Source organism: Calliphora vicina, chromosome 4 (assembly GCF_958450345.1).
Source record: "Calliphora vicina chromosome 4, idCalVici1.1, whole genome shotgun sequence".
Classification (NCBI taxonomy): domain Eukaryota; kingdom Metazoa; phylum Arthropoda; class Insecta; order Diptera; family Calliphoridae; genus Calliphora; species Calliphora vicina.
The window spans coordinates 54,502,514-54,527,630 of NC_088783.1; the positions used below are offsets into that span (position 1 = coordinate 54,502,514).

A 25,117-nucleotide genomic window follows, 5' to 3' on the forward strand; every position below is an offset into this window, starting at 1 on the left:
TATAGTATCCAGAATATAAGGTGCAATGGCATTCGTTTGCTTGTAAATGTTGATTAACTCTGATTGATTTGACAGATATATTGAAAGGCCCGGATTGATAGCCAACAAATATCTCAACCCTAGTTAGCTTAATTAATGTTTCATGTACTTCTATCCATACTGTATTTTTTGTATACTGTGTATTCCTTTCATTGATGTTAAATATTTTATTACCGAATTTTTATTAGTTTGTTACGTTGTACTGATAAGATTTCTCAGCAATCGTTTCAAATGCCAACAAAGTTACAACTAACAGTGAGAAATCTACAAAAAAAACATATGTAACTTAAATCCTTTTATGTTCTAATTCATTTGGGGGTATAGATTTCCAAAGATATTGTGTGGCTCACTCGTACTTTAATACAATATTTACAGTGTTGATGTTCGTGGTTAAAGTGAACAGGAACAGCTTAATGCACTGGTTTATTTGCCATACCAATAGTTTTACAAGTTTTTCAACACTTTTTATCTAGTGTGTGTGTGTGTTTTTTTTTGCCAAGATTTCATGTTGCAATCTTTGTAGCAATCTTGCAACGATTTCCCCACATCTTATTATTTTAGATTTTATGTTTTTTTATGTGTGTTTGTGAGAGAGTTTTTTCTTATCCTTTAAATCCTTGAGAAGGTTTACACACAAATTATCGTTGCAAGTGATAGTGGCTGCTGTTGGTTTGTGTTGCAACAACATTTTGCTGTAGCTGAAGATAATAATTTTCTATTGCCACACTTATTCTGACATACAAACTCTTAAGGATATTGTCAGCATTTTGGGGAGAGCCAGAGAGAGAGTGTTTACGCAAAAAGCTTTTTAACTTTGAGGACATTTAAAACAACAACATTAATGGCATCAGAAAAACAAAAAGAAAACTTATTCTACTAAAGGTTGCACTTTGAAATATTAAAGATTTTTATTAACTCTAGATAAAAGCTAAATAAAAAGTCAAATTTACTTTTAGTTTACTTGTTTTTAGTTTTTAAAGTCATAGTAAATATCAGGATAAAGGGAGGGTTGCGCTATAGGAAATGTTATGGTGAATGTGTTGCATAGGTTTCAAAGTGCTAGAGATGGTTTTTCAGAAGTGGTGATTTTGAAGAAGTCAAAGACCAAGAATTGGAGACATTACTCCATAAAGATTGTTGTTTAACTCAACAAGAGCTTGCAAAATCATTGGGAGCTGATCAATCAGCAATTTCAAAACGTTTGCAAGCAGCAGGATTCATCCAAATGCAGGGAAATTGAAGGATGAAAGACGATTTTGTGTATCTGAAATGCAGCTTGAACTCTATAAAAGAAAATCATTTTTGCATCGAACCATTACTTGCAATGAAAAATGGATCCGAAGCGTAAGAGATCGTATGTGAAGCCCGAACAACCAGCCGTATCGACACCAAAGCCAAATATCCATGGCGCTAAGTTAATGCTCTGTATTTGGTGGGAGCAAAAGGGTCTTATCAATTATGATCTGCTGAAATCTGGCCAGGCCACCACATGGAATCTGTACCGAATGCAACTGATTCATTTGAAAAAGCCCAGAAAATTCGAACAGTCATGAAACCGTAATATTTCAGCATGAGAATGCTCGGCCGCATGTTGAAATACCTATTAAAAACTATTTAGAAAGAAGTGGTTGGAAAGTTTTGCCTCACCCTCCTTATAGTCCAGACCGTGCCCGTCCGAATACTATTTGTTTCGATCGATGCAGAACGCTCTCTCTGGGATACACTTCACTTTGGAACAGAGTATCCGAAATTGGCTTGATTCGTTCTTGGCCTCAAAATATGAGCAGTTCTTTTGGCTCGGAATCCATATGTTGCCAGAAAGATGGGAAAATGTCATAGCTAACAAAAACTTTGAAAAATATCCCAAAATATCCCAAAATACTCCTCTATCTTCATTAACATGTGAAATTTTGTTCCCATGAAATATCCATTTCCCTCGAAGGGGAAATTGCTATCGTGATATTCCCATGAACTTTTCATTCACAATAATTGATTTTGTTCGTAGCAGCTGCTTATTGTTTATAAAATTCTATCTAAAATTTCACGTGAACAAAGTAGATGAACGAGAAATGGGAAAAGGGTACATATTTGATGTGAAATATTGGTTCGCGATAGGGGTGATTATATCGAGTTTTATTAATTTCGATCTGGGAGTTTTTTTTTATATTTTCCAAAGCACTTTCCAGAGAAGACCTACAAATTCGTGCTTCAAATGAATCGAGATTTTTTTAATTTCGTTCAGGGAGCTGTCTTTGTGACAGACAGACACTTGTTTTCTTATATTTATACCCTTCGCCATCAATGGCAATTCTACAGTTTTCATTTGCGACCCCAAAAAGTATATACAGTGGTTGACAAAACAATGGAAACTTTTCCAAATATTTCATTAGTGGCCTAAAATCTGAAATAATTTTTTAAAAAATTTTAAAATTTTTGTAGTATTTTATTTGTATACTTTTATTAACTTAATTTAACAAAGGACATAATTAATTAAATTCTAAAAATGAGAAAACAAAATTCTTTATTATGGCATTGACAAAACAATGGAAACTTAGGTATTATTTTAACAAATATGATCTAAACTTAGCAATAACTCAACATTTGGTTGGGTATCCCTTACTTTTTATAACTGCTACACATCGACGATGCATTGAACCAATTAAAGAGTCAATGGTCTCCTTTGAAATATTTTGCCATTCCCTTATAACCGCCTCCGATATATCTTTCTTCCTTGTGTAATTTTGGGTCCTTATTTTACGATCTACAATTTCCCATAGATTTTCTATGGGATTGAGATCTGGCGATTGGGCAGACCACTTCAAAATACTACCTCGTTGGATTGTAACCACTCGGTTACAGACCTAGAGGTGTGTTTCGGGTCGTTGTCGTGTTCGAATCTCCAAACTAGCGGCATATTTTCCTCAGTTTTTGGATACATAACATCGTTTAATATGGTTCTGTATCCTATACCTGTCATGGTATCTTTTATAATATGAATTGGGCCCATACCTTGCCCTGAAAAACATCCCCATACCATAATATTGCCACCGCCAAACTTTACAGTCTTATTTGTGTACTTTGGATCTAATCTTTTTCCCTTTGGTCGTCTTACAAATATTCCTCCATCACTGCCTCTTAAATTGTATTTGGATTCGTCGGAAAAGAGGACAGTATTCCATTTCTGTATCGACCTGTTTAAATGATCCCTGGCAAATTGTAGACGAGCAGAACGGTTCTTTTTAGAAATGAGTGGTTTTTTCACAGGACGATAGCAACCAAGACCAGCCTCATTTGTCCTGCGACTAACTGTTAGGGTACTTATTTCAAATTTTAGGCTATTAACAACCTCTTGAGGAGTTATTTTTGGGAATTTCTTGAACTCTCTCGCTATTAAATTATCTTGTCTAGGAGTAGTCTTACGAGGTCTTCCACCTAAATGTTGAGTTTTTACAGAACCGGTCTCACGAAATTTCTTAATAATTTTTGAAACTGCTGATTTATTTATTGAATATTTGTCACAGATACTTTTTTTGTTTTAAACCAGTTTTAAAATCGTTAATTATTTTATTGTTTAAGTCTTCACAAATCTTAACTTTAGCCATTTTCGTTAACTTTGAAAAAAAGCAATTATGCGAAAAACTTAGAAAAAGAAATTGTGAAAAATTACCAGAATTTAAAAATAAAATAAAATAAAATAAAATAAAATAACTGTAAACAGGATGTTTTTTACATCGTTCTTTTAAATATTATTTTCGTTTTGCACTTTTTTCTTGCAGAAGTTTAAAAGTTTTCATTTTGTCAACCACTGTATATTCTGGATCGTTATAGATGTCGGAGTCGATATAGCCATATCCGTTTGTCCGTCTGTATGTTGAAATATATTTTCCGTAGCCCTTAAATAACTTAAAAAACATGATTGATACATCAATGTATCGGGAATCGAGAAAATCGGCCCACAAATGGCTCAGATATAAGGAAAAAAACTGGCTATTTCTATTACTAAGTCATTTATATAGACAATATGGATATCCAATGATAGATATTTCAAAGTCCATTGCAACGATTCCAAAAACAAAATTATAAAAATTGAAAAAAAAAAATCAAAATTAAAAAAATTTGGAAAAACTTTTTTGAAAAAAAAAAATTAAATTTTGTTTACCTAAAAATATTTTAAATTTTTATATGTGTTGCATTTTTTTTGGCTCCATACAAATTGACCCACTCTAATGTATATACAAATGAAATGGTCCATGTATGTAATGGCATCACGTGAGAACGGCTGGAGCGATTTGGCTGATTTTTTTTTAATCGATTCGAAATTTTCAGGATATGGTTAGTAAAGAAAAAAATTCAAAAATTCCGGGTAAAAATCGGAAATTTTTTTTTAATTTTTTTGAGCCCAGTCAACTGTATAAAAAAAGCTCCCTAAAGTATGCAATAAAAATTTAGATATTTTATTTGGAAATAAATAATAACAGGCAGGTGTATGCGTGTTGGAGAAACTTTAAGAACTAACATTAGTAAATGCTACCGGGCGAAGTCGGGACGATCAACTAGTTTTAAATAATAATTTGGTGAAGGTTATATAAGATTCGGCAGGTTATATAGCTCTCTTACTTGTTTTATTATAAGAGGAGCCGCAGAACAAAAGGTACTTTTTTGAAAATTTAAACATTTTGGAAAATTTATTTTTCTAGAAGATTTCAACACAAATATTATAAAAAAAACAAAAAATCAATTTGTAAAAAAAATTCGAAAAAGTACCTTTTGTTCTGCGGCTCCTCATAACAAATCAAATTTATTAAAAATCTGCTTAAAATTATAAATGCAAATTTAAGTAACTTTAATAGGTTTTTCCTATTAACCAGAATTAAACAAAATAAATCTATAATAAAACTGTCATTATACAAACAAATTTATATCTTTATGCACAAATCCTTTAATATTATTAAAAATATTAAATAACAAAAAAAATAAAAAAATTTAAAATAATTATTTGCACCAACAAATAATTCCCTGAAAAATACTCACGTTTAACAATAAACTAACGATTTTTATGTGAAAAAATATTAAAATAAAAAAACCCCTGAACAATAAAATTTTTGCACGTAGGATTTACACAGCATTTTAAACACCACTCACTAAACTATCTCCCTGTATTTTCCTATATTTTTTATGATGCTTAACTATAAAAAAAAGAAGTAAAACTTGAACCATAAATGAAAAATGCAATAATACTTTCTTTCATTTAAAATGAACATTGTCTTAGAATAAAGTGGCACTTTGCAGAAACGATATTATTATTATTGTCTCACGTTTCCAGCAACATTTTATACTGTTGCAATGTTGCAACAGTTTTATTGCAATAAAAACATATGCATTTCTTGCCTGTCTTTCTTTTCTTCCATTTTACATTTTATATACTACGTGTGTTTATTTGTCAAATACCATCTTAACAGAAAAGGCTTCAGGAAATTATTTATTTAAATTAAATTTTTTGGAAAAAGTTCTGTATTTTATTGTTTATTTTCTGTGTTCTTTTTGGATTTATTGCAGGCTGTGCAAGGAAAATTATTTGGTTCCAAAGAAATTGTTGCATTGTCATGCGCCTGGTGTCATGAGGTGTATCACAATAAGGAATCGTGCTTTAATCAATCAAAAATTGGCGAAGAATGTAAATTGGGTAAGTTCGTAGAAGAATTTTTAATTTAAAATTGTTAATGTAAAATTTCGTGATTTGTTTTCGAAATGTATTAAAACGTATTGCTAAACCTAATAAAAAGGACCTAAACAAATTTTAAAAATAAAGTTTTAATAAAGATTTTGAAAACATTTGTATTAAACCACAATCAACTACTGCAAACTACGAATATATACTAAAATATTTCAACATTCATCAAAATAGCAAAAAACCAAAACTCATAGCATAAACTTATTTGCTTTAAAGATAGATTTTCTATATTCAAAACATAACTGATTGTCATCATATCCCTTTTATATATGTTCAAATGCCAACAAGCTACAATATTCCCCCGCCATGGCGTATGAGTAATAAGTAATGCATTATTTAAAATTCATACGCAGCGTGGGTTCACATGACTTTCTTCAATAATTTAATATTATTCATACATACGTATATGACGACACTTAGATGCAAGCATGCATAAGAGAATCATCTTGCTTAGATGTGAAAATAAAACCCGCATCAAGAACACATACATATGTGTATACTAAATATATTTTCAAAATTAAGTTCCTTAAACTGCATACGCTACCAAACACATGATACCAATATAACACTACTAAATGAGTATGATTTTCAGAATCACAAACTCAACTTTCAACTCTCCTGATTAATCCAATTTCTTGTTTGCATAAATGTACTTACAATCTGGTATCTAAGATGATGATGGGAAAGAGCAACAAAATATACAAAAACCTCAATATTTTTTTTTAATGCACAGCTATCATTTGCATGTTAAAATGATTTTATTTTTTTTTTTGTTGCACGTAGATGTTGCACAAACATATGTTTTTTTTTTATTTTTGCTTGCATTTATCTGCATAAATAATCAGCATAATGAAATCTGAAAAATATTGTACGAAGATTTCTTTTCTTGTAGAATATTCGTACGAGCATGAGGTTTTTAGCAAACATTTGAATAGAAAATTTATGGATGAACTGTAATACTTGTTTACTGTTCTGTAAATACACGTAGTTGGTACAGTGGGGAAGTTATAAATCATACTATGCTATGAACTAGACCATGTACAAGACTGTTAAATATAATCTGGAATAGACTATGAACTGTACTAAGAACTAGAAAATCAATAAAACTATAAACTAGACTAAGAACTAGAATATGAAATATACTATGAACTAGACTATGACCTATAATATCGAAATATACTATGAACTTGACTATGAACAAGACTATGAACCAGACTATGAACTGGAATATGAAATATACTGTCACTTAGACTAGAACTACACTATGTCCTAGACGAAATATACTATGAACTAGACTATGAACTTGACTATGAATGGACTACTAATTAGACTATTACTAGACTATTAACTGGAGTATCAACTAGACTATGAACTTGACTATAAACTGGACTATGAAGTAGACTATTACTAGACTATGAACCAGAATACGAACTAGAATATGAACTAGACTATGAACTAGACTATGTACAAGGCTATGAACGTGACTATGAACTGGACTATGATATAGACTATGAACTATACTATGAACTGGACTATGAACTATAATGTGAACTAGACTACGAAAAAGACTGTGAACTGGAATATGAACTAGACTATGTACAAGGATTTGAACTTGACTATGAACTAGACTATGAACTGGAATATGAACTAGACTATGAACTTGATTATGAACTGGAATATGAAGTAGACTATTACTAGTCTATGAACTAGTCTTTGAACTAGACTATGTACAAGGATATGAACTTGACTATGAACTGGACTATGAACTATACTATGAACTGGGATATGAACTAGACTATGGACTAGACTATGAACTAGGATATAAACCTGACTATGAACTAGACTATGAACAAGGGTATGAACGTGACTATGAACTGGACTATGAACTAGAATGTGAACTAGACTACGAAAAAGACTATGAACTGAAATATGAACTAGGCAATTACTAGACTATGAACTAGACTATGTACAAGGATATGAACTCGACTATGAACTATAATATGAACTGGGCTATGAACTAGACTATGTACAAGGCTATGAACGTGACTATAAACTGGACTATGGACTAGAATGTGAACTAGACTATGAAAAAGACTATGAACTGGAATATGAACTAGACTATGAACTGGAATATGAACTAGACTATTACTAGACTATGAACTAAACTATGTACAAGGATATGAACTTGACTATGAACTATACTATAAACTGGGCTATGAACTGGACTATGGACTAGAATGTGAACTAGACTACGAAAAAGACTATGAACTGAAATATGAACTAGACTATGAACTGGAATATGAACTAGACAATTACTAGACTATGAACTAGACTATGTACAAGGATATGAACTTGACTATGAACTGGACTATGAACTATACTATGAACTATACTATGAACTGGGCTATGAACTAGACTATGTACAAAGCTATGAACGTGACTATGATCTGGATTATGAACTAGAATGTGAACTAGACTACGAAAAAGACTATGATCTGGAATATGAACTAGACTATGTAATAGACTATGAACTAGACTATTAACTGGAATAAGAACTAGAATATGAACTGGACTATGAAGTAGACTATTACTAGACTATGAACTACACTATGAAATAGTCTTTAAACTAGAATATGAACTAGACTATGAACTATACTATGAACTGGACTATGAACTAGACTATGAACTAGACTATGAACTAGACTATGAACTAGAATATGAATTAGACTATTACTAGACTGTGTACAAGGATATGAAATGGACTATGAACTATACTATGAACTGGGCTATGAACTAGACTATGAACTAGGCTATGAACTGGAATATGAACTAGACTATGAAATAGTCTATGAACTAGAATACGAACTAGACTATGTACAAGACTATGAACTTGATTATGAACTGAAATATGAACTTACTATGAACTGGGCTATGAACTGGAATATTAACTTACTATGAACTGGGATATGAACCTGACTATGAACTAGACTATGAACTATACTATGAACTGGGCTATGAAGTAGACTATGGACTAGACTATGAACTAGGCTATAAACCTGAGTATGAACTAGACTATGTTCTAGGCTATGAACTATACTATAAATCTGACTATGAACTGGACTATGAACTGAAATATGAACTAGACTATGAACTGGACTATGAAGTAGACTATTACTAGACTATGAAATAGTCTATGAACTAGAATACGAACTAGACTATGTACAAGATTATGAACTGGACTATGAACTAGACTATGAACTGGACTATGAACTAGACTATGTACAAGGATATGAACAGGACTATGAACTATACTATGAAATGGGCTATGAACTAGACTATGAACTAGGATATAATCTTGACTATGAACTAGACTAGGCTATGAACTACACTATGAACTGGAAGATGCACTAGAATATGAACTAGACTATGAAAAAGATTATGAACTGGAATATGAACTAGACTATGTACTTGACAATGAGCTAGACAATGAACTGGAATATGAACTTGGCTATGAACTGGACTATGAAGTAGACTATGTACAAGGCTATCAATTACACTATGAAATAGACTATAAACCTAACTATGTTCTAGGCTATGAATTATACTGTGAATTAGACTAAGAACTAGACTATGAACTAAAATATGAGCTGGACTAGCTAGACTCCATTTTCTGACATAAATTAATTTCCAATTTTGTATGTATGTTTGTATGTACTTTCCTGTCACTGTACCAAACAATTTTAAGTTATTCCAAACCACAAACACAACAAACAACAATGACATGTTGCAGCACTCATACATCAACATCATGCCACAATTTGTCAAACAAAAAGATTGTCAATTAAAAGTTTTCAAATCACAAATACAAAGTACTTGGAAAATATTTTGATTAACAAGTGAAAAACAGCTTTGTTTTTGTCATTTAGTATGTAAAATTTTACACTTGATCCTGTGGATTAAGTATGTATTTACAAACAAACAAACACAATATTGTAAAATAACATTGTAATGTCATGGGTGTGTTGTAGGTGTTTGAGGTGTGTGATTGTGACAACAATACAATACTCAATTTAAACGCTGTGGTGGGGCATTTGATTTTAAAAGTTTCATAGTTAAACTGTATGATTTCGCACTTAATGTCAGTCATCCGCCACCACATAATGTTGCAGGTACTTTAGCTAATAAGTACGTGTGCATAAAATGAAATCTAAATTTAGAAATAGAAATAGTTAGCTGTTTAGCTAATAGGGAAATGTGCTTGATTTCTATTTTAATCGCTTTAATTCCAGGTAATTATGCCCCCATCATTGTGCCGCCTTCATGGATTGTCAAGTTACCCAGCAAGGGTAATTTCAAATCATCTATACGTGTGAATAATAAACAACCAAATGCTTCGAGTAAAAAAGCCAGAGTGGCTAGTAAAAAGGGCAAAAAGGATGAGCGCAAGGAGCAAAGGGCTTTTATTGTTAAGCCCATACCTTCGCCGGAGGTAATACCGGTCATTGTTTATATTAATCCTAAATCTGGTGGCAATCAAGGTGTCAAGTTGTTGGGAAAGTTTCAGCATCTTTTAAATCCCCGGCAAGTGTTTGATTTAACACAAGGCGGTCCTAAAATGGGGTAAGTGAAAGAGGATTATATTGAAAAGCAATACTGCATTTAAAACTATAAATCTTTCTTTCTTTTAGTTTGGAACTGTTCCGCAAAACTCCCAATCTAAGAATTTTAGCTTGTGGTGGTGACGGTACTGTGGGCTGGGTTCTATCCGTTCTAGATCAATTAAACCCTCCCATACAACCCCCACCAGCTGTGGGAGTATTACCTTTAGGTACCGGCAATGATTTGGCCAGAGCCTTAGGTTGGGGAGGCGTAAGTTTTGTTAATTATTAAAAAATCTTCTATGAAGAATTTCATTAAGATTTGTTTCCTTTTACTAGGGTTACACGGACGAGCCCATTGGTAAAATTCTACGTGAAATTGGCATGTCCCAGTGTGTTCTTATGGATCGATTTCGCTTGAAAGTTAGCCTCAATGAGGATGTGCCCGATGACAATGTGGAACGCAGCAAACCCAATGTACCCTTGAATGTGATCAATAACTATTTCTCATTTGGTGTGGATGCCCACATTGCCCTAGAGTTTCATGAGGCACGCGAGGCCCATCCGGAACGTTTTAATTCACGTCTGCGTAATAAAATGTATTATGGACAAATGGGTGGCAAGGATTTAATACTAAGACAATATCGCAATCTCTCACAATGGGTTACACTGGAGTGCGATGGCACAGATTATACGCAAAAGTTAAAAGATGCTGGCTGTCATGCTGTATTATTTTTAAATATTCCCAGGTGAGTGGCAGGGAAAATAATTATTTTGTTTCCTTTTAATGTAAGTAATTTCTTTTGCTTGCAGTTATGGCGGTGGCACTCATCCTTGGAATGATTCGTTTGGTCAATCGAAACCCAGCATAGACGATGGTCTCATCGAGGTTGTTGGCCTAACAACCTATCAATTGCCCATGCTGCAAGCTGGTCTCCATGGCACTTGCATTTGCCAGTGCCGTACGGCACGCATTGTCACCACCAAAACGATACCCATGCAAGTGGACGGCGAGGCATGCCGTGTTAAGCCCTGCATCATTGAATTGGATTTATTAAATAAGGCTGTTATGCTTGCCAAACGTAAACAGGGTCGTGGAGATGTTCAGTAAGTAGTTCAATTGCCATTAACCACCCATCACACTCAATAAATTAGAGCTGAGGAGACGTTGCTTTAAAAGTATTTATTTGTGTTATTTCCTCTTGAATATTCCAAAAATTAATACGACAAGTGCTACTGCTATCGCCACCACCTCTTAAGTACGTGTATGACAGACAGTGGCAATAATTGTAGTCTCAATGGCACGAGTTCTTGTATAAGAACTTTAATGAAATGTCCTGCAATTGCTTGGGACATGTGTGTAAAAGGTTTTTCTTTCATCATTTCGAAAAAAAAAGAAACTTAATTAAAACGCATGCAGACATGCACACACTCAAGTAACCAGTTGCCAAGTAAATATTCCTATGAACTGTTGGTCATTGTTGAACAGACAACTTGCAAGTAAAATACAAATTTTGTTTTCTTACTTTGTTGTCTTTATTGTAATATACTTGGACAGAAAGGAAATAATTGTAAAATTTAAGAGAGGCAACAATTGAATTACACAATTTTCAAGACTTTGAAGAATGTTGGATAAATGAACAAGACTACAGAACAGACTATGGACTAGATGACAGAATAAACCATGGACTAGGTTGTAGACTAGAATGGAGACAAGACTATGGACAGAATTATGAACTAGACTATGGATTAAACTATATACTAGACTATATATTAGACTATGGACTATGTTATGAACTATGGACAAGACTATAGACTAGACCTAAAGATCTAAACTATGGAGTAGACTATGAACTAGCCAGCCAATTCAACATATATATGTAGCTTCATCAAACTGTCAAAGTTCGGAAGACCCTTTACTTGAGGATATAATTCTTAATTTTGAGACAAGTGACAATTAAATTAAACAAGTTTTAAGTTAAAACGAGATATTTATAGAAGTTTTTACAAGAATTTGAAGAATGTTGGATAACAGTTTTTATTATTTTTTTATTTGATTGAAATTATTATTACAAAAAATATTATTTTTATAGTTCTAATCAATAGTACTGAATTTCTGAACCGTTTACGGAAACCCTTCCATTAAGGATTTTATAGAGTTTCTGTCACTTTGTTCGAACAAAGTCTCCGTTTAAAATCTACCACACTTTTGGACACCTTTTTTGTGCTCTTCAATTCTCTTTTAACAAGAGCCTAATATCTCTCCACTGTTCTTAGCTCCAGGCAGTTTGGAGGATTTGCCTCTTTTGGTACAAATACCACATTATTGTTCTTGTACCACTCAAGACCTTGCTTACCAAGTGACACAATGTAAAATTGGGGCAAAAATAAGTGAACACATTTAGAAGTCTTATGAATGGAATCAAAATTTTGTTGTAAACATTCCTTGATGTAAATTTCGGTATTTATAGAGGCCTTTTTAACAAATTTTTAGCATTCTTTTGACGCAGAAGAACTTTTTGGGTCCTAAACTATTCTACAACATTCCCTCGAGCATCAGCAACATAAAAATATAGACCCAGAAGCTGCGAAAAATTTTCTAGAAAAATTTTCGTCAATTGGCCTCTGTCTTTGGCCACTAAATTTTTAGCAGAGTTCCTGTCAGGAACTGTTTGAGTTGTGTATGTTTTCAAACCTGCATTGGCTTTAATTTTTCGTACCAAATAGTCCGAGTTCTAAGCTAACCGGACTGCTTTCCTGCCGCATGTGTTGGGAGCTCTTTTGAAAATGCTTTCTATTTATTGGCTTTAGAAACATCATGTGGACCGTTCCTTCTACCTAAACCAAATAATACTTGGGTTAAATGTATTAAGGAAAAACGTATGTTAAGGATTTTTCGATCTCAATCCTTAGACAATGAACAAGACTATGGATTAGATTATGCTCTAAACTAAGGACTCATGTAAGTAAATTTAATCTGGGGATTCTGCAATATCACGTCCAAGAAATTGTGCTACTTCTGCTGGGTGGATCCATAAATCCACTGGATGTAGTGACGTAGGGCTGGCTGGACAGTTGAATATGTGGAGGGTATCACACAGAATGCCAGAATGACTCTTGTTCTCGGTGTCTGCTATCGGTGGTGGGCGACCTGCAAGTACGACATTAATTATTGATGGCGTCTCTATGAATGTCGTTCAAAGCTGTCATATACGAGTTGCGATCAAATGGATCCTGCACATACATCTGTATGCTCTCCTCGTATTTGGATGACTCCTCCGGTTGCGTCAGCTTGACGTTATGTTCCCAGACCTAAGAGCCGTGCAAGCATTGCTGGTTTAGTTCTTAATACTGCAGGAGTTTGCTTTAGATAAAGCAGAGTTATTTTTAGTGGTTTTCCCACGTCAATTTGATCATCGCTATGAAAGGAACCGAAACACATTCGACAAAAGATTAGTAATTTAGCGACAGCTTTTTCCACCAAAAGTTTTATAACCAGTTTTCTCCACTGGGAGCAAGTTTCAACAACAGCAGATTTACTACAATAGCAACCACGTTATGAATTTTAGGCCGTCTCATGAACTATTTAATAACAATCCTACAAATCTGTTAAGCATAGTTTAGTATGTTTGTTACAATAGATGAGAACGACAATTGTTGAATTGTTTGGTTTTCAATGCATAACCTTTTAAAATCATTCAACTTCCTCGATATATCTTTCTGTCTAACATTTCTCTGAATGTCGATCTCATGCGAAATTGAAGTGATGTTAATAACAATATTTATCATCTCGTTAAGACAAGAGCGAAAATCATTGAATTTTGTTGTCATCAGGAAATCGTGGGGATTTTACAGCTTCCTTTTATATAGAAAATATGCCTTACAATATTATGAATGTTATGAATACAATGTGGGCCCTAAAAACATCATGGATCGAATAATAATCCATCAAATCTGTTTACCATATTCTAGTTTGTTTACTCCTCATGCTAAATTCAAACTATAGTAATAATTTGCTTCATCAATTCGTTTAGGTGAGAATGGCAGTCGTTGTTTGTCTTCAGAAAATCGAAGGTTTTCAAAGCCATTTCCACAACTACAATGTCGGACCTGAAAACATCATGGATCGAATAATATGTTTATCATAGTCTAGTTTTTTTACTCCATACAAAAGTCCTTCCTTCTGAATGTCAACCTCATGCAAAATTCAAACTATTTTAATAATAATCTGCTTCATCATCTCGTTTCGACGAGGACAACAGTGTTTTTTTATTATCAGGAAATCGAAGGGATTTCACAGAGATGAAAAAATGTATGGGGAAACCAAGAAAAACAATGTTATAAGTTCAATGTCGTCCCTGAAAACATAATGGATCCAATAATAATCCATTTTATCTGTTTATCATACAATAGTATGTTTGTTTACTCCACACCAAAGTCCTTCATTCAAGCACTTAGTTCTTAAATGAATTCTCATTTAAAACCTTCATTTCACAATTATGTGTCCTTCTTCTTCATTCGTCATTGAATATCTTTACTACCTTTAGACATTTTAATAAAATCAAACGTACTTTGGCCATGTGTGTCAAAAAGAATTTGCGGTATTCATAAACCACAATCTATATACAATTCGATCTTTATCCTTGTTGCACAGACACACTGCATTTCCAATCAGACCATAACTTCAATATTTACTGGACATTTTCTTCCTTATTTTTTATTATTTTCAAAAGTACTTGCTGATTTCTACAGTAATTTATATGCAGCTGAGCATCTCCTTCGCATCTCAACTCATCTTGTAAGTGTTCATGCATTTTAATGACATGATGAGTGTGAGAAATGAAACCAGTATGAATGATGTGATGATGTTTATGACGTCGATGATGATGATGATGATGCTGATGATGGTTACTCATTCAACACTTTTGAGGTTTTCATTTTATTTGTTTTTCAATATCAACAACATTAAGAAAGTAAATGTCTGTTTAAACAACAAGGAATTATTTGAGATTTGGTTGGGAGGCCAATAGGGTGGCACAATAATATTTAAACACTCGATTTCCTAAGCTGTTTCTCAAGAAATTAAACATTAAATCTCCCAAAACTGCCCAAAGTTGCTCTTTATCACGACAGGAATATTTTTTAAGAGAAAATTAGTTTGGGTACTTTTCGGGCCATTTTATTTAACGTTTTTGTGAATGCGTTTTTCTACAATTGAGTCTAACAGATTGTCCCAACTTGAGTATTTTCTACTTTATAATTTTCAAAAATTTCAGCGCAATTATGAAAAAAAATTCCCCGGGAGTTTTTTCCCTTTTCGTTTTTTTAACATAGAATTTGAATAGAAACAAGTAAGAGATCTATATTCGGCTGTGCCGAATCTTATATACCCTTCACCAAATTATACTTTAAAATAAATTTTTTTAAATAATTTTAAGTAAAAAAATTTTAATTTTTTTTTTGAATTGTTTTTCAAAATTTATTTTTTTCGAAATTATTTTTTAAAAAAAGTTTTTTCCAAATTTTTTTTAAAAAAAATTTTTTTTTTTTAAAAATTTATGACAAAAAAATTTTCTGATGAAAAAAAATTCGGGTTAAAAAATATTTTTCCCGATTTTGACCCATTGTAGGTCCAACTTACTATAGGCTTATCTACATCGTTGAAATATATATCATTAGATATCCATATTGTCTATATTAATGACTTAGTAATCCATATATAGATCAAAAATAGGTCAAAAATCGAGGTTGTCCCGGTTTTTTGCTCATATCTTCGTTATTTATGGACCGATTTTGCTGATTTTAAATAGCAAACTTCTCGAAAGCATGTCTGACAGAATTATTGAAGATTTGGATCCCGAAGATATCTGGGGTCTTCAGAAAATTGATTTCAACAGACAGACGGACAGACAGACAGACGGACATGGCTTAATCGACTCCGCTATCTATAAGGATCCAGAATATATATACTTTATAGGGTCGGAAATGAAAAATGTAGAAATTACAAACGGAATGACAAACTTATATATACACTTCTTACGATGGTGAAGGGTATAAAAATGAGGAAAGGGAAAAAACTCCCGGGGAATTTTTTTTCATAATGGGGCTGTATGTATTCATAGCTCTCACATTATCTCTTTCCCTCTTCTCCTCTTGCAGAGTAAATGCTTTGGAAAGACTACAATTAGTTATATTGCGTGTAACCATGGATCAATATGAGCGTCATCACTATGACAAACCTATGCTGCGTAAATTGGCCAATAAATTGGGCATCGTAGAAATCGATTCCCAGTGTGATCTCGAACAAGTGCGCAATATGCTGAATGAGAAATTCGAACAATCAATATCGTATCCAAAAGTATCACAAGATTGGTGTTTCATAGATTGTAAGTAGAAATTGAAGACTACACCATAATATAACAATAAAAGGTAGAATCACTACAAAATATGTTCTCAATTCTACATGCCTTGAATTGTCAGACTAATATAAAATAAAAAATAAAAGTACAATTGAAAAAAAAACATCAAAAATTAACTAAATTGAAAAATATTTTAAATGTTTATTTGAACAAAATGTCGTAAGATTTATAAAATGTGCTGAAAATAAAATTAAAGAATGGAGTGCAGCCTGCGGTGTTGAGCTGAAGAAACAATCACGGATTTGCATGCATCATTTCAATGACTCCGATTATATTGAACTGTATTTCAAATATAAACAAAATATTTCTCAATTTTCATTTGTTATTATTCGTATTTTTGGATTTCTGTTTGTTATTTTTCTATTATTTGACGTAACAAGGCATAGCATTTTAAACTCTCTCCCTAGTGATTCTACCTTCTAATGGTTGTATCATGGACTACACTAAAACAAATATTGAACTCTTTCATTCTCTCTATCTCTCTCTCTCTCTCCTTTTGTAGCTTGTACTGCTGAGCATTTCTTCCGCATCGATCGGGCCCAAGAGCATCTACACTATATCTGTGACATTGCGGCCGATGAGCTGTTCATATTGGATCATGAGGCGGCCACCATGCCACAAACACCCGATCAAGATCAAGAGCGTTCATTTTCGGCATACTCACAGCGTCAGGCCCAAAATGATCGTCGTATGGAACAAGGACGTTCGGGTAGTACTGGTATGACCTTACCTTATGCTTATAAACGAATGTTTTGCCATTATTATTTTCGCAAAAAACCAGTACAAGTTTAAAGTTTTTTTGTAAACGAAAAACACACAAATTGTTAACAAATTGAATTTGTTTTGGCAACAAACAAATTAATTTAAAAAACTTTACAAACAAATCAAACAAATTGGAAAACTTTTTTTCTTCCAAAACACAACCACCAACAAACAACACACGATAAAAAAAAAGAAACCACAAATTTTTTAGCCTATAAGTTAGTTTTGCTATCTCTCGCTATCTATAAAACAAAACAAAATATCCTTTTTACACTTTGAATTTGAAGCAAAAGATTTCAGCATACAGCTTAGTCCTTGCTGGCTACAAAACATGACATACTCAAGCATACAACATTATCAACAAAGTACAGCAGCATGTAAGTATGAGGAATTTGCTGCTGTTGATGCGACATTTTAAATATATTTAACTGATGTATATTGACAGCAAAGGCTAAACCGTATACCGATATCTTCGTTTAAAAAAAAAAATTAAGAAAAAAACATATATTTCCAATGTGACAAACACATACAAATATAAGAACTTCCTTACCTTCTCCTCTACCACCTAAACACTCAATGTTATTCTAGGTAGGTTTAAGTTACATGTTACTTTTTAATTGATCTATTTGGGAGACTTCACGATCTACCCCAAAAATGGAAATTATATTAAATTAACAGCTAGAGGAAGTTAACATATCTTGCCTGTTTGCTGTTCATTCTCTCCTCTCCTTAAAGAAAAATGGAGAGTAGCATGGATCATTTTAAAGAGCTTTAAAACAGCTGATTTTCACACAAATTTTTCTAATGCAACTTGCAAGATTGCTTAAGATCTCTAAAACAGAAACAATTGTTTCGAATTTTAAAGCAACCATTGAAATATTTGGTAGATCGTGAATACCTTTACTTTTATTTATTACTTTATTTCGTTTTAATTTCTTTTTTCTTTCCTTCTAATTTAAATTTCTTGAATTTAATTTTATTTGCTTAATTGAAGAGGAGTGTCAAATTGGAAAACCAATTAAAGTTATTAAATTTAAAAGGTAAAATCATTCAAATTATCTATTACAAAGTAGTTTTGAATTTGCTTGAATGTTGAATTTCTCTCAAACAAAAAAACAAAATATTTAAAATTTTAAAACATGCAGCTGCAAAGATCGTTTATTTAGTTTCAATGAAGAAGTTTTTGGTTATGGATTCAGGTATTTGAATTTTATGTTTATATTAATTTATTTATATTAAGTTTATTTTATTTTAAATTAAGATAACTAAAAGGAGAATCTTCAGATTTTTAAAAAAGAGGAATTCCACCAGTTTCAATGTTTTTAATTCAAGTTTATGACCTTGTACTCCAGCCAGGAATATAACCTACTATAAAGCAGAGCCATAGAGCTTTCAGTATAAGCTTCAGCCAGCTGCCTCTAGAGAAATCGCTAGAACTTCCTGTATAGGAAAGCTTGAGCCAGCTAACGCTAGAACTTCCAGTATAGGAAAGCTTGAGCCAGCTGGTGAGGGAGCTTCCTGCATAGATTCGTGATAGCAACCGAATTTGTTGCCAATCGAATGATTCTATCTTAGCGACCGAATTTTACAGTTGTGGCAACAATATTTTGGAAGGAGTAACTAAAGTTTGGTTGCCTCAACTGAAATTCTTCTTTATCAACTGACTTTCTGTTGTTAGAATTGAAAAATTCTATGTGTGCAACCGAATCATTCGATTGGCAACAAATTCGGTTGCTATCACGAATCAGTTTTCTCTGTGTAAGCTTGAGCCAGCTGGCGCTAGAGCTTTCTATATAGGAAAGCTTGAGCCAGCTGGCGCTAGAGCTTTCTATATAGGACAGCTTGAGCCAGCTGGCGCTAGAGCTTTCTATATAGGACAGCTTGAGCCAGCTGGCGCTAGAGCTTTCTGTATAGAGACCTAAGATTTCTCTGTAGAGATATAACTTTTTGTAAAGGAAATCTTTTATAGGTTAGCGACATAGGTTTATATATAGGAAAACTTGAGCTATCTATAAAAATAGTTTCAAGCTTAAGAAACATTAAAATCAGATTATTTTGTATTTTAAAAAATCTACTTATTTCATATCTTTAACATTAAGTATTCTTATTTATTACTATATATTTATTTCTAGTCCTTTCAATTTCAATCTAAATTTAATTTATTTCGTATATTCTTTTTATTCTATTCTCTAAAACAAAATCGCACACACTCACTCCAAACACTCTCCAATCAAACAATTAAGTCCTATATTGGAGCAAACTTCCGATGCCGTATTATTAGCTGCACAAAGTGGCGATTTGAATATGGTAGTAGATCTTTTTCAAATTTCTTTTTCTCTATGTTTATTTATTTATTTATTTTCAACCTTAAAGGAATCTATCTACATTTATAACATTCTCTTTTTTTATTATTTTATGTATCATATAATCCTGTCCTGTACTGTCCTGTCTTAAAGCTTAAAAAATACTGTTGTTGTTGTTGCTGTCCTTCCAAGTCGAACACAAAATATGTTTAAAGTAAATTTTGTCTAACTAAATAAAAAAAATTCTAAAGGTTTGCCGGCTATTTTCTCTATAACACTCAATGACAAATTTTTTCGATTTGTTTATAAAATAGCTTGTAAACTTTTAGTTTTAAATTGTATTATGTTGAATTTTGTTGAATTAGCTAATTTATCATAATTTTTATTAACAAATATTAATGGTTTTTTATGGTTGTATGTTTTCTTTATCATTATAGTTACGTGCATTACATGAACTAGGATACTCATTACAAACCACCAATACAAAAGGACATACTGCTTTACATTTTGCTTGCAAATATAATAATAAGGATATTGTTAAATATATACTATCATGTGCCTCACGTCGTTTAATTAATATGGCCGAGAAGGAGAAGTAAGTTATTTCATATTTTGTATTATTTATGAATCAATTTAATTTTTACTGCACGAAAAATTCTAAGCATACAAAACAAAATGTAAAAAAATTTGATGTTTTCAAAACGTATTCTATGCGAAAATAGTAAATGTACAGCAATAGGAACAAATTTGCATTAAACCTTCAGAACGAAATAACCTAAGCATACCGATATTAATTAGTTGGTTAATGTCAATAACTACATTTGTCGAAATAATTACAAAAATGGCTGAACAAATAATGGTGATCCATTTCGTTGAAATGTTAAGACCCAAGTTGATCTAAGGACGAAAATAAAGGAAGAAAAGTGGTTTCATGTACCTTTAGACAAAGTTTTGCTTGCGGTCAGGATTATTCTTATAAAAGGCCCACAGGAAGAACCTTAGGCATATATGAATCACATGTCTCGTGCTGTGTTCTTTCCAATCCGTACACACGGACTTTAACACTGATAATACCCACCACTCCGTCAAGGATTCCTTTCGACATCTTTATACTATAACCACATGCAGTCATATTAGGCGGTCTTGGTTAATTGGCTAAATGACACCCAAATTATTCTTCGAGCCTGTCTAGCACGAAAGTACCAGCTAGGAGGAAACAATCTCTACGTGGGAATTCTTTTGATGGATCAAAGTCGAAGTATTGAGTTGGAATGACTTATATAGAACGAACGCGAGTGTCTTTCAGACCGGACCACGGGAATGTTTTTTAGACTGAGATTTATGCGTTCAAAAGGATCTACAAATAGCTGCAAGGAGGAGGTTTATGTATAGGAAAGTTTGAGCTCCATCTCCATCTTTCGTGGTCTGTATCCTGAGGTTTTGGCTTTGAAAACGATCGCAAAATCGCTATGGTTTAATCGGGTATGCGGGAAGAATATCTGAATTTATACCTACAGTCGGGAGACGTCTATACGTCAACAAATTTGGTTTCGGAATGAATTTTCAAGACTACCTATGCGACGGTAGAGCCACAGGTCCTATGTTTGACTGATGTCGATCGATGTCTCTGACGAATATGTCGCGTAATCATTGAGACTCCTCCACTAGCGTGGAGAAGGCATCAATCAATTGGCAGGTGTGCCGTTTTCATCATGTAAATGTGGAGTTAAGGAGACAAGATGGTCCGTGGAAACTACCTATGTGACGGAAGGACCAAGTATCCAGTGTGATCGATTGTACCTTTACCATCATACAAATTTAAAGGACAATGTGTTCTATATTTGAGAGATGTCGATCGATGGCTCAGACGATTATGTCGTCTGATCAACTACATGATCGACCACCGCCCAAACATACCAGAGATTTGATGCGGCATGCGCAATGACAATAGCCAAGTACTGAGTTCGACTGTCAGCAATCGATTGGTCTGACGCTAGACACCTTACTCTGCATTTACCCAGCCCTAGCTGGGACTGCGGACTGCGGACTCTAGACGCTATGTTGTTGCTTTTGGCACGACCTAACGAATCTATCGGGAATGGAAGTCAGGAAGGTAAATCCCTTCATTCTGCATGATCAGCAGCAGGATTTGATAGCGGTCATTACCAATCATTTCTTATTTGGAGTCAACGATATGAGATTAAATCTCCCACACAACGACTTCAGTAGATGATTTCATGTTGAGGGAGAGAAGATGGTGAAACATATTATCTGCCTTTCACAGCCGTTTTAGGGACGGTTCGATGGCTCTCACGAATATTTGGAATGATCAACAATCGTCGTCATTTACTACATTACAATAATATTTGTGGAATATTCAAATTTTTGTCGACAGTCTGGCGGCTCTTCTGTCACTCAACTCATATACTACCACGACTCTATTAGTCAGTCAATATAAGAAAGAGCTTACAAGGCTGGGTCGTCTATAGGACATTATTACTGCCAAACAAAGATACATGCTAGGAGTTGTAAATCTCCCATACAAATACTACAGAAGATGAAGTTGTCATGATGATGGAGATGAGAAGACTCCAGACTAAAGACAAGAGATTATAGACGAAAATGTCGAATTTTACACCAACAAAGCGTCATATGCGGGAAGTTTTGCTTTACTAATTTGAAAAAAGTGTCGCTTAAGCACATCGATTGCTCACCGAAGCTTATGGTGAATCATGCGAGAAATGGTTTGTGCGGTTCAAAGGTGGTGATTTTGACACGGAAGACAAAGATCGCCCAGGCCAGCCAATAAAGTTTGAAGACCAAGAATTGGAGGCATTACTCCATGAAGATTGTTCTCAAACTCAACAAGAGCTTGCGAAATCATTGGAAGTTAATCTAGCAGATATTTCCAAACTGCAGGATTCATCCAAAAGCAGGAAAATTGGGTACCATACGAATTGATGCTGAGAGACCTTGAAAGACGATTTTGCATGTCCGAAATTATTACTTACGATGAAAAATTAATCCATTACGATAATCCGAAGCGTAAGAGATCGTATGTGAAGCCCAGCCAACCAGCCGAATCGACAACAAAGCCAAATATCCATGGCGCTAAGGTATTTCGTGAGATCAAAAGGGTCCTACATATTCCAAGCTGCTGAAATCTGACCAGACCATCACAGGGAGCCTATACCGAACGCACCTGATTCGTTTGAAGCGAGCATTGGGCGAAAAAACGCCCAGAATATGCGGTCAGACATGAAACCGTAATATTCCATTATGACAGAGCTAGGCCACTTGTTGCAATACCTGTTTAAAAGTATTTGGAATTAAGTGTTTGGGAAGTTTTGCGTACTACTATTTGTTTCGATTGATGCAGAACGCCCTCTCTGGGATACGTTTCACTTCAGAACAGAGTATCCTAAATTGGCTTGATTCTTTCTTGGCCTCAAAGATGAACAGTTTTTTTGGCTCGGATTCCATATGTTGCCATAGAGATGGGAAAAGGTCATAGCTAACAATGGCCAATATTTTGAATACATTTATATTGTACAAATGTTTTAAAATAAAAGCTCAACATTTGAAAACATCCCGCAATTTTAAGTCATACACCCAAAAAAAATACCCTTCAAAGCTGATATAGCTCTTCCCTTCTGCTACTCCACGAGTAATGGACGAATATGAAACCTGTATTCGTGTAGATTGCTTTATCTAACTTAATATATCGTATGCTTAGAATTTTTCTTGCAGAGTATTGAAAGATTTTTTCAAATCTACTTGAGACGCTTTCAGTTTTCAAAATATCGAACACTTGATTGCCGTAACCTTAAAATGCTTTAAAATTTCAATGTAATTAATAAAACTTTAAATATTTCTATTCTTTACAGGGGTGCTACAGCATTGCATATGGCGGCTGAAATGAATAGACGTGATATTTGTGTGATGCTTGTAGCAGCTGGAGCCAATATAGAGGCTCGTGATATGTGTGGCAATACACCAATGATGGTGGCATTCAATAAAAATGCCAATGAAATTGCCACATATTTGGAAAGTAAGCAAAAAGCTCTTAAAACACAAACTCCTAAAATCTATTAAATATTAAATTAAACAATATACTCATAGTAATAACAAATGCAAACAAACATTACACTACACTTAAAGTAAAAACTACAATAATAACAAATATACACGGAGAAAACAATCATTAGTTTAAAGAAAAGCTTTTTGAATTATAATATTAAATAGTTTGAGCTAAAAAAAAATCCATGTAAAAGCAGTATAAACTTGTAAAAACTAAAGTCATTTTTAACATATTTAATTAATTATTTATTTATAAAAAAAAAAACACTTAGAGAAAAAGTATTGTAAATGTAAGACAAATTTTTTTGCTAGTTTTTTTTGAAATCAAATATTTATAAAATATTTAATAATAATTTTCTTAATTTTTTTCTTATATTTTTCTAACAAAAAAACAAAATGCACTATTTACAAATTTTATTTTTGGAAAAAAATAAAATTATTGAAACTTTATAACACCATGCAACCACAAAAAAACAAAACAAACTTCTCGAACAAACAACTATTTATAATAACTAATTAATAATATGAAATAACTAATTTTAAATTTAAATTTAAATATAACTTCAAATTGTAATGGATTTAAAATTTATAATAAATTTTATTTCAAATCTAACAACAAAAAATAAATAAATATTTTAAACATTCCATTAATTTAATTCATAAATTTATATTTAATGTAAAATTTAAAATTATTATCAATAAGGTCAAGAAAGATTTTTGTATTTGGGTGTGCAAAATAATTAATTTAATTAAATTTATTATTTATTTAAAACAAATATTGTAATGAAACCCACTTTTTTAAATTTTAATCTATTTTTTTAATAAATTTAAGTTCTCCAGCAACTCATATTTAAGTTTGAATTATAATATTTAATATTAAGATTATAAAGTTTTATTAAACTTAAATAGTTTTAAGCCATTTTAATTAATTATTTTTCCCCCCTTCTTTTATTAAGCATTAAATTCATATAGAAAAATACCGAAAAAAAAACTTGAACTAGAAAACAAACAACTTTTAAGAAACGATTATTGTGATATAAAATTAAAATTGGAATTCTAAAGGAATGTAAATTAAAACTAAAATTTATTTCATTTAAGTGTAAATTAATTAAATCTTAATAAATTCAAACTAAAATAATTATTTAAACATTAAACATACGGGTAGTATGATTGATATTAAAATTT

General features: G+C 32.7%; 1 protein-coding gene across 4 annotated transcripts in view; it reads left to right on the forward strand.

The window, feature by feature from the left end:
* rdgA (retinal degeneration A) overlaps nucleotides 1–24,715 on the forward strand; it is a 333,538-nt gene extending 308,823 nt beyond the window's left edge. Inside the window, exons 4-16 of one of the 4 annotated variants that reach the window (XM_065510460.1) lie at nucleotides 5,596–5,722; nucleotides 10,060–10,390; nucleotides 10,459–10,639; nucleotides 10,708–11,117; nucleotides 11,182–11,475; nucleotides 16,528–16,754; nucleotides 17,290–17,505; nucleotides 18,544–18,589; nucleotides 18,695–18,748; nucleotides 19,793–19,856; nucleotides 20,290–20,447; nucleotides 23,740–23,903; nucleotides 24,636–24,715. In XM_065510460.1, coding sequence (XP_065366532.1) covers nucleotides 5,596–5,722; nucleotides 10,060–10,390; nucleotides 10,459–10,639; nucleotides 10,708–11,117; nucleotides 11,182–11,475; nucleotides 16,528–16,754; nucleotides 17,290–17,505; nucleotides 18,544–18,589; nucleotides 18,695–18,748; nucleotides 19,793–19,856; nucleotides 20,290–20,447; nucleotides 23,740–23,903; nucleotides 24,636–24,676 — 2,313 coding nt within the window. In that variant the 3' untranslated portion in view covers nucleotides 24,677–24,715. Of the gene's footprint in view, nucleotides 1–5,595; nucleotides 5,723–10,059; nucleotides 10,391–10,458; nucleotides 10,640–10,707; nucleotides 11,118–11,181; nucleotides 11,476–16,527; nucleotides 16,755–17,289; nucleotides 17,506–18,543; nucleotides 18,590–18,694; nucleotides 18,749–19,792; nucleotides 19,857–20,289; nucleotides 20,448–23,739; nucleotides 24,140–24,635 lie in introns of those variants that run through there. The other 3 variants (XM_065510459.1, XM_065510457.1, XM_065510458.1) reach the window with 3 other exon arrangements.
* The last annotated feature ends 402 nt before the right edge of the window (nucleotides 24,716–25,117 follow it).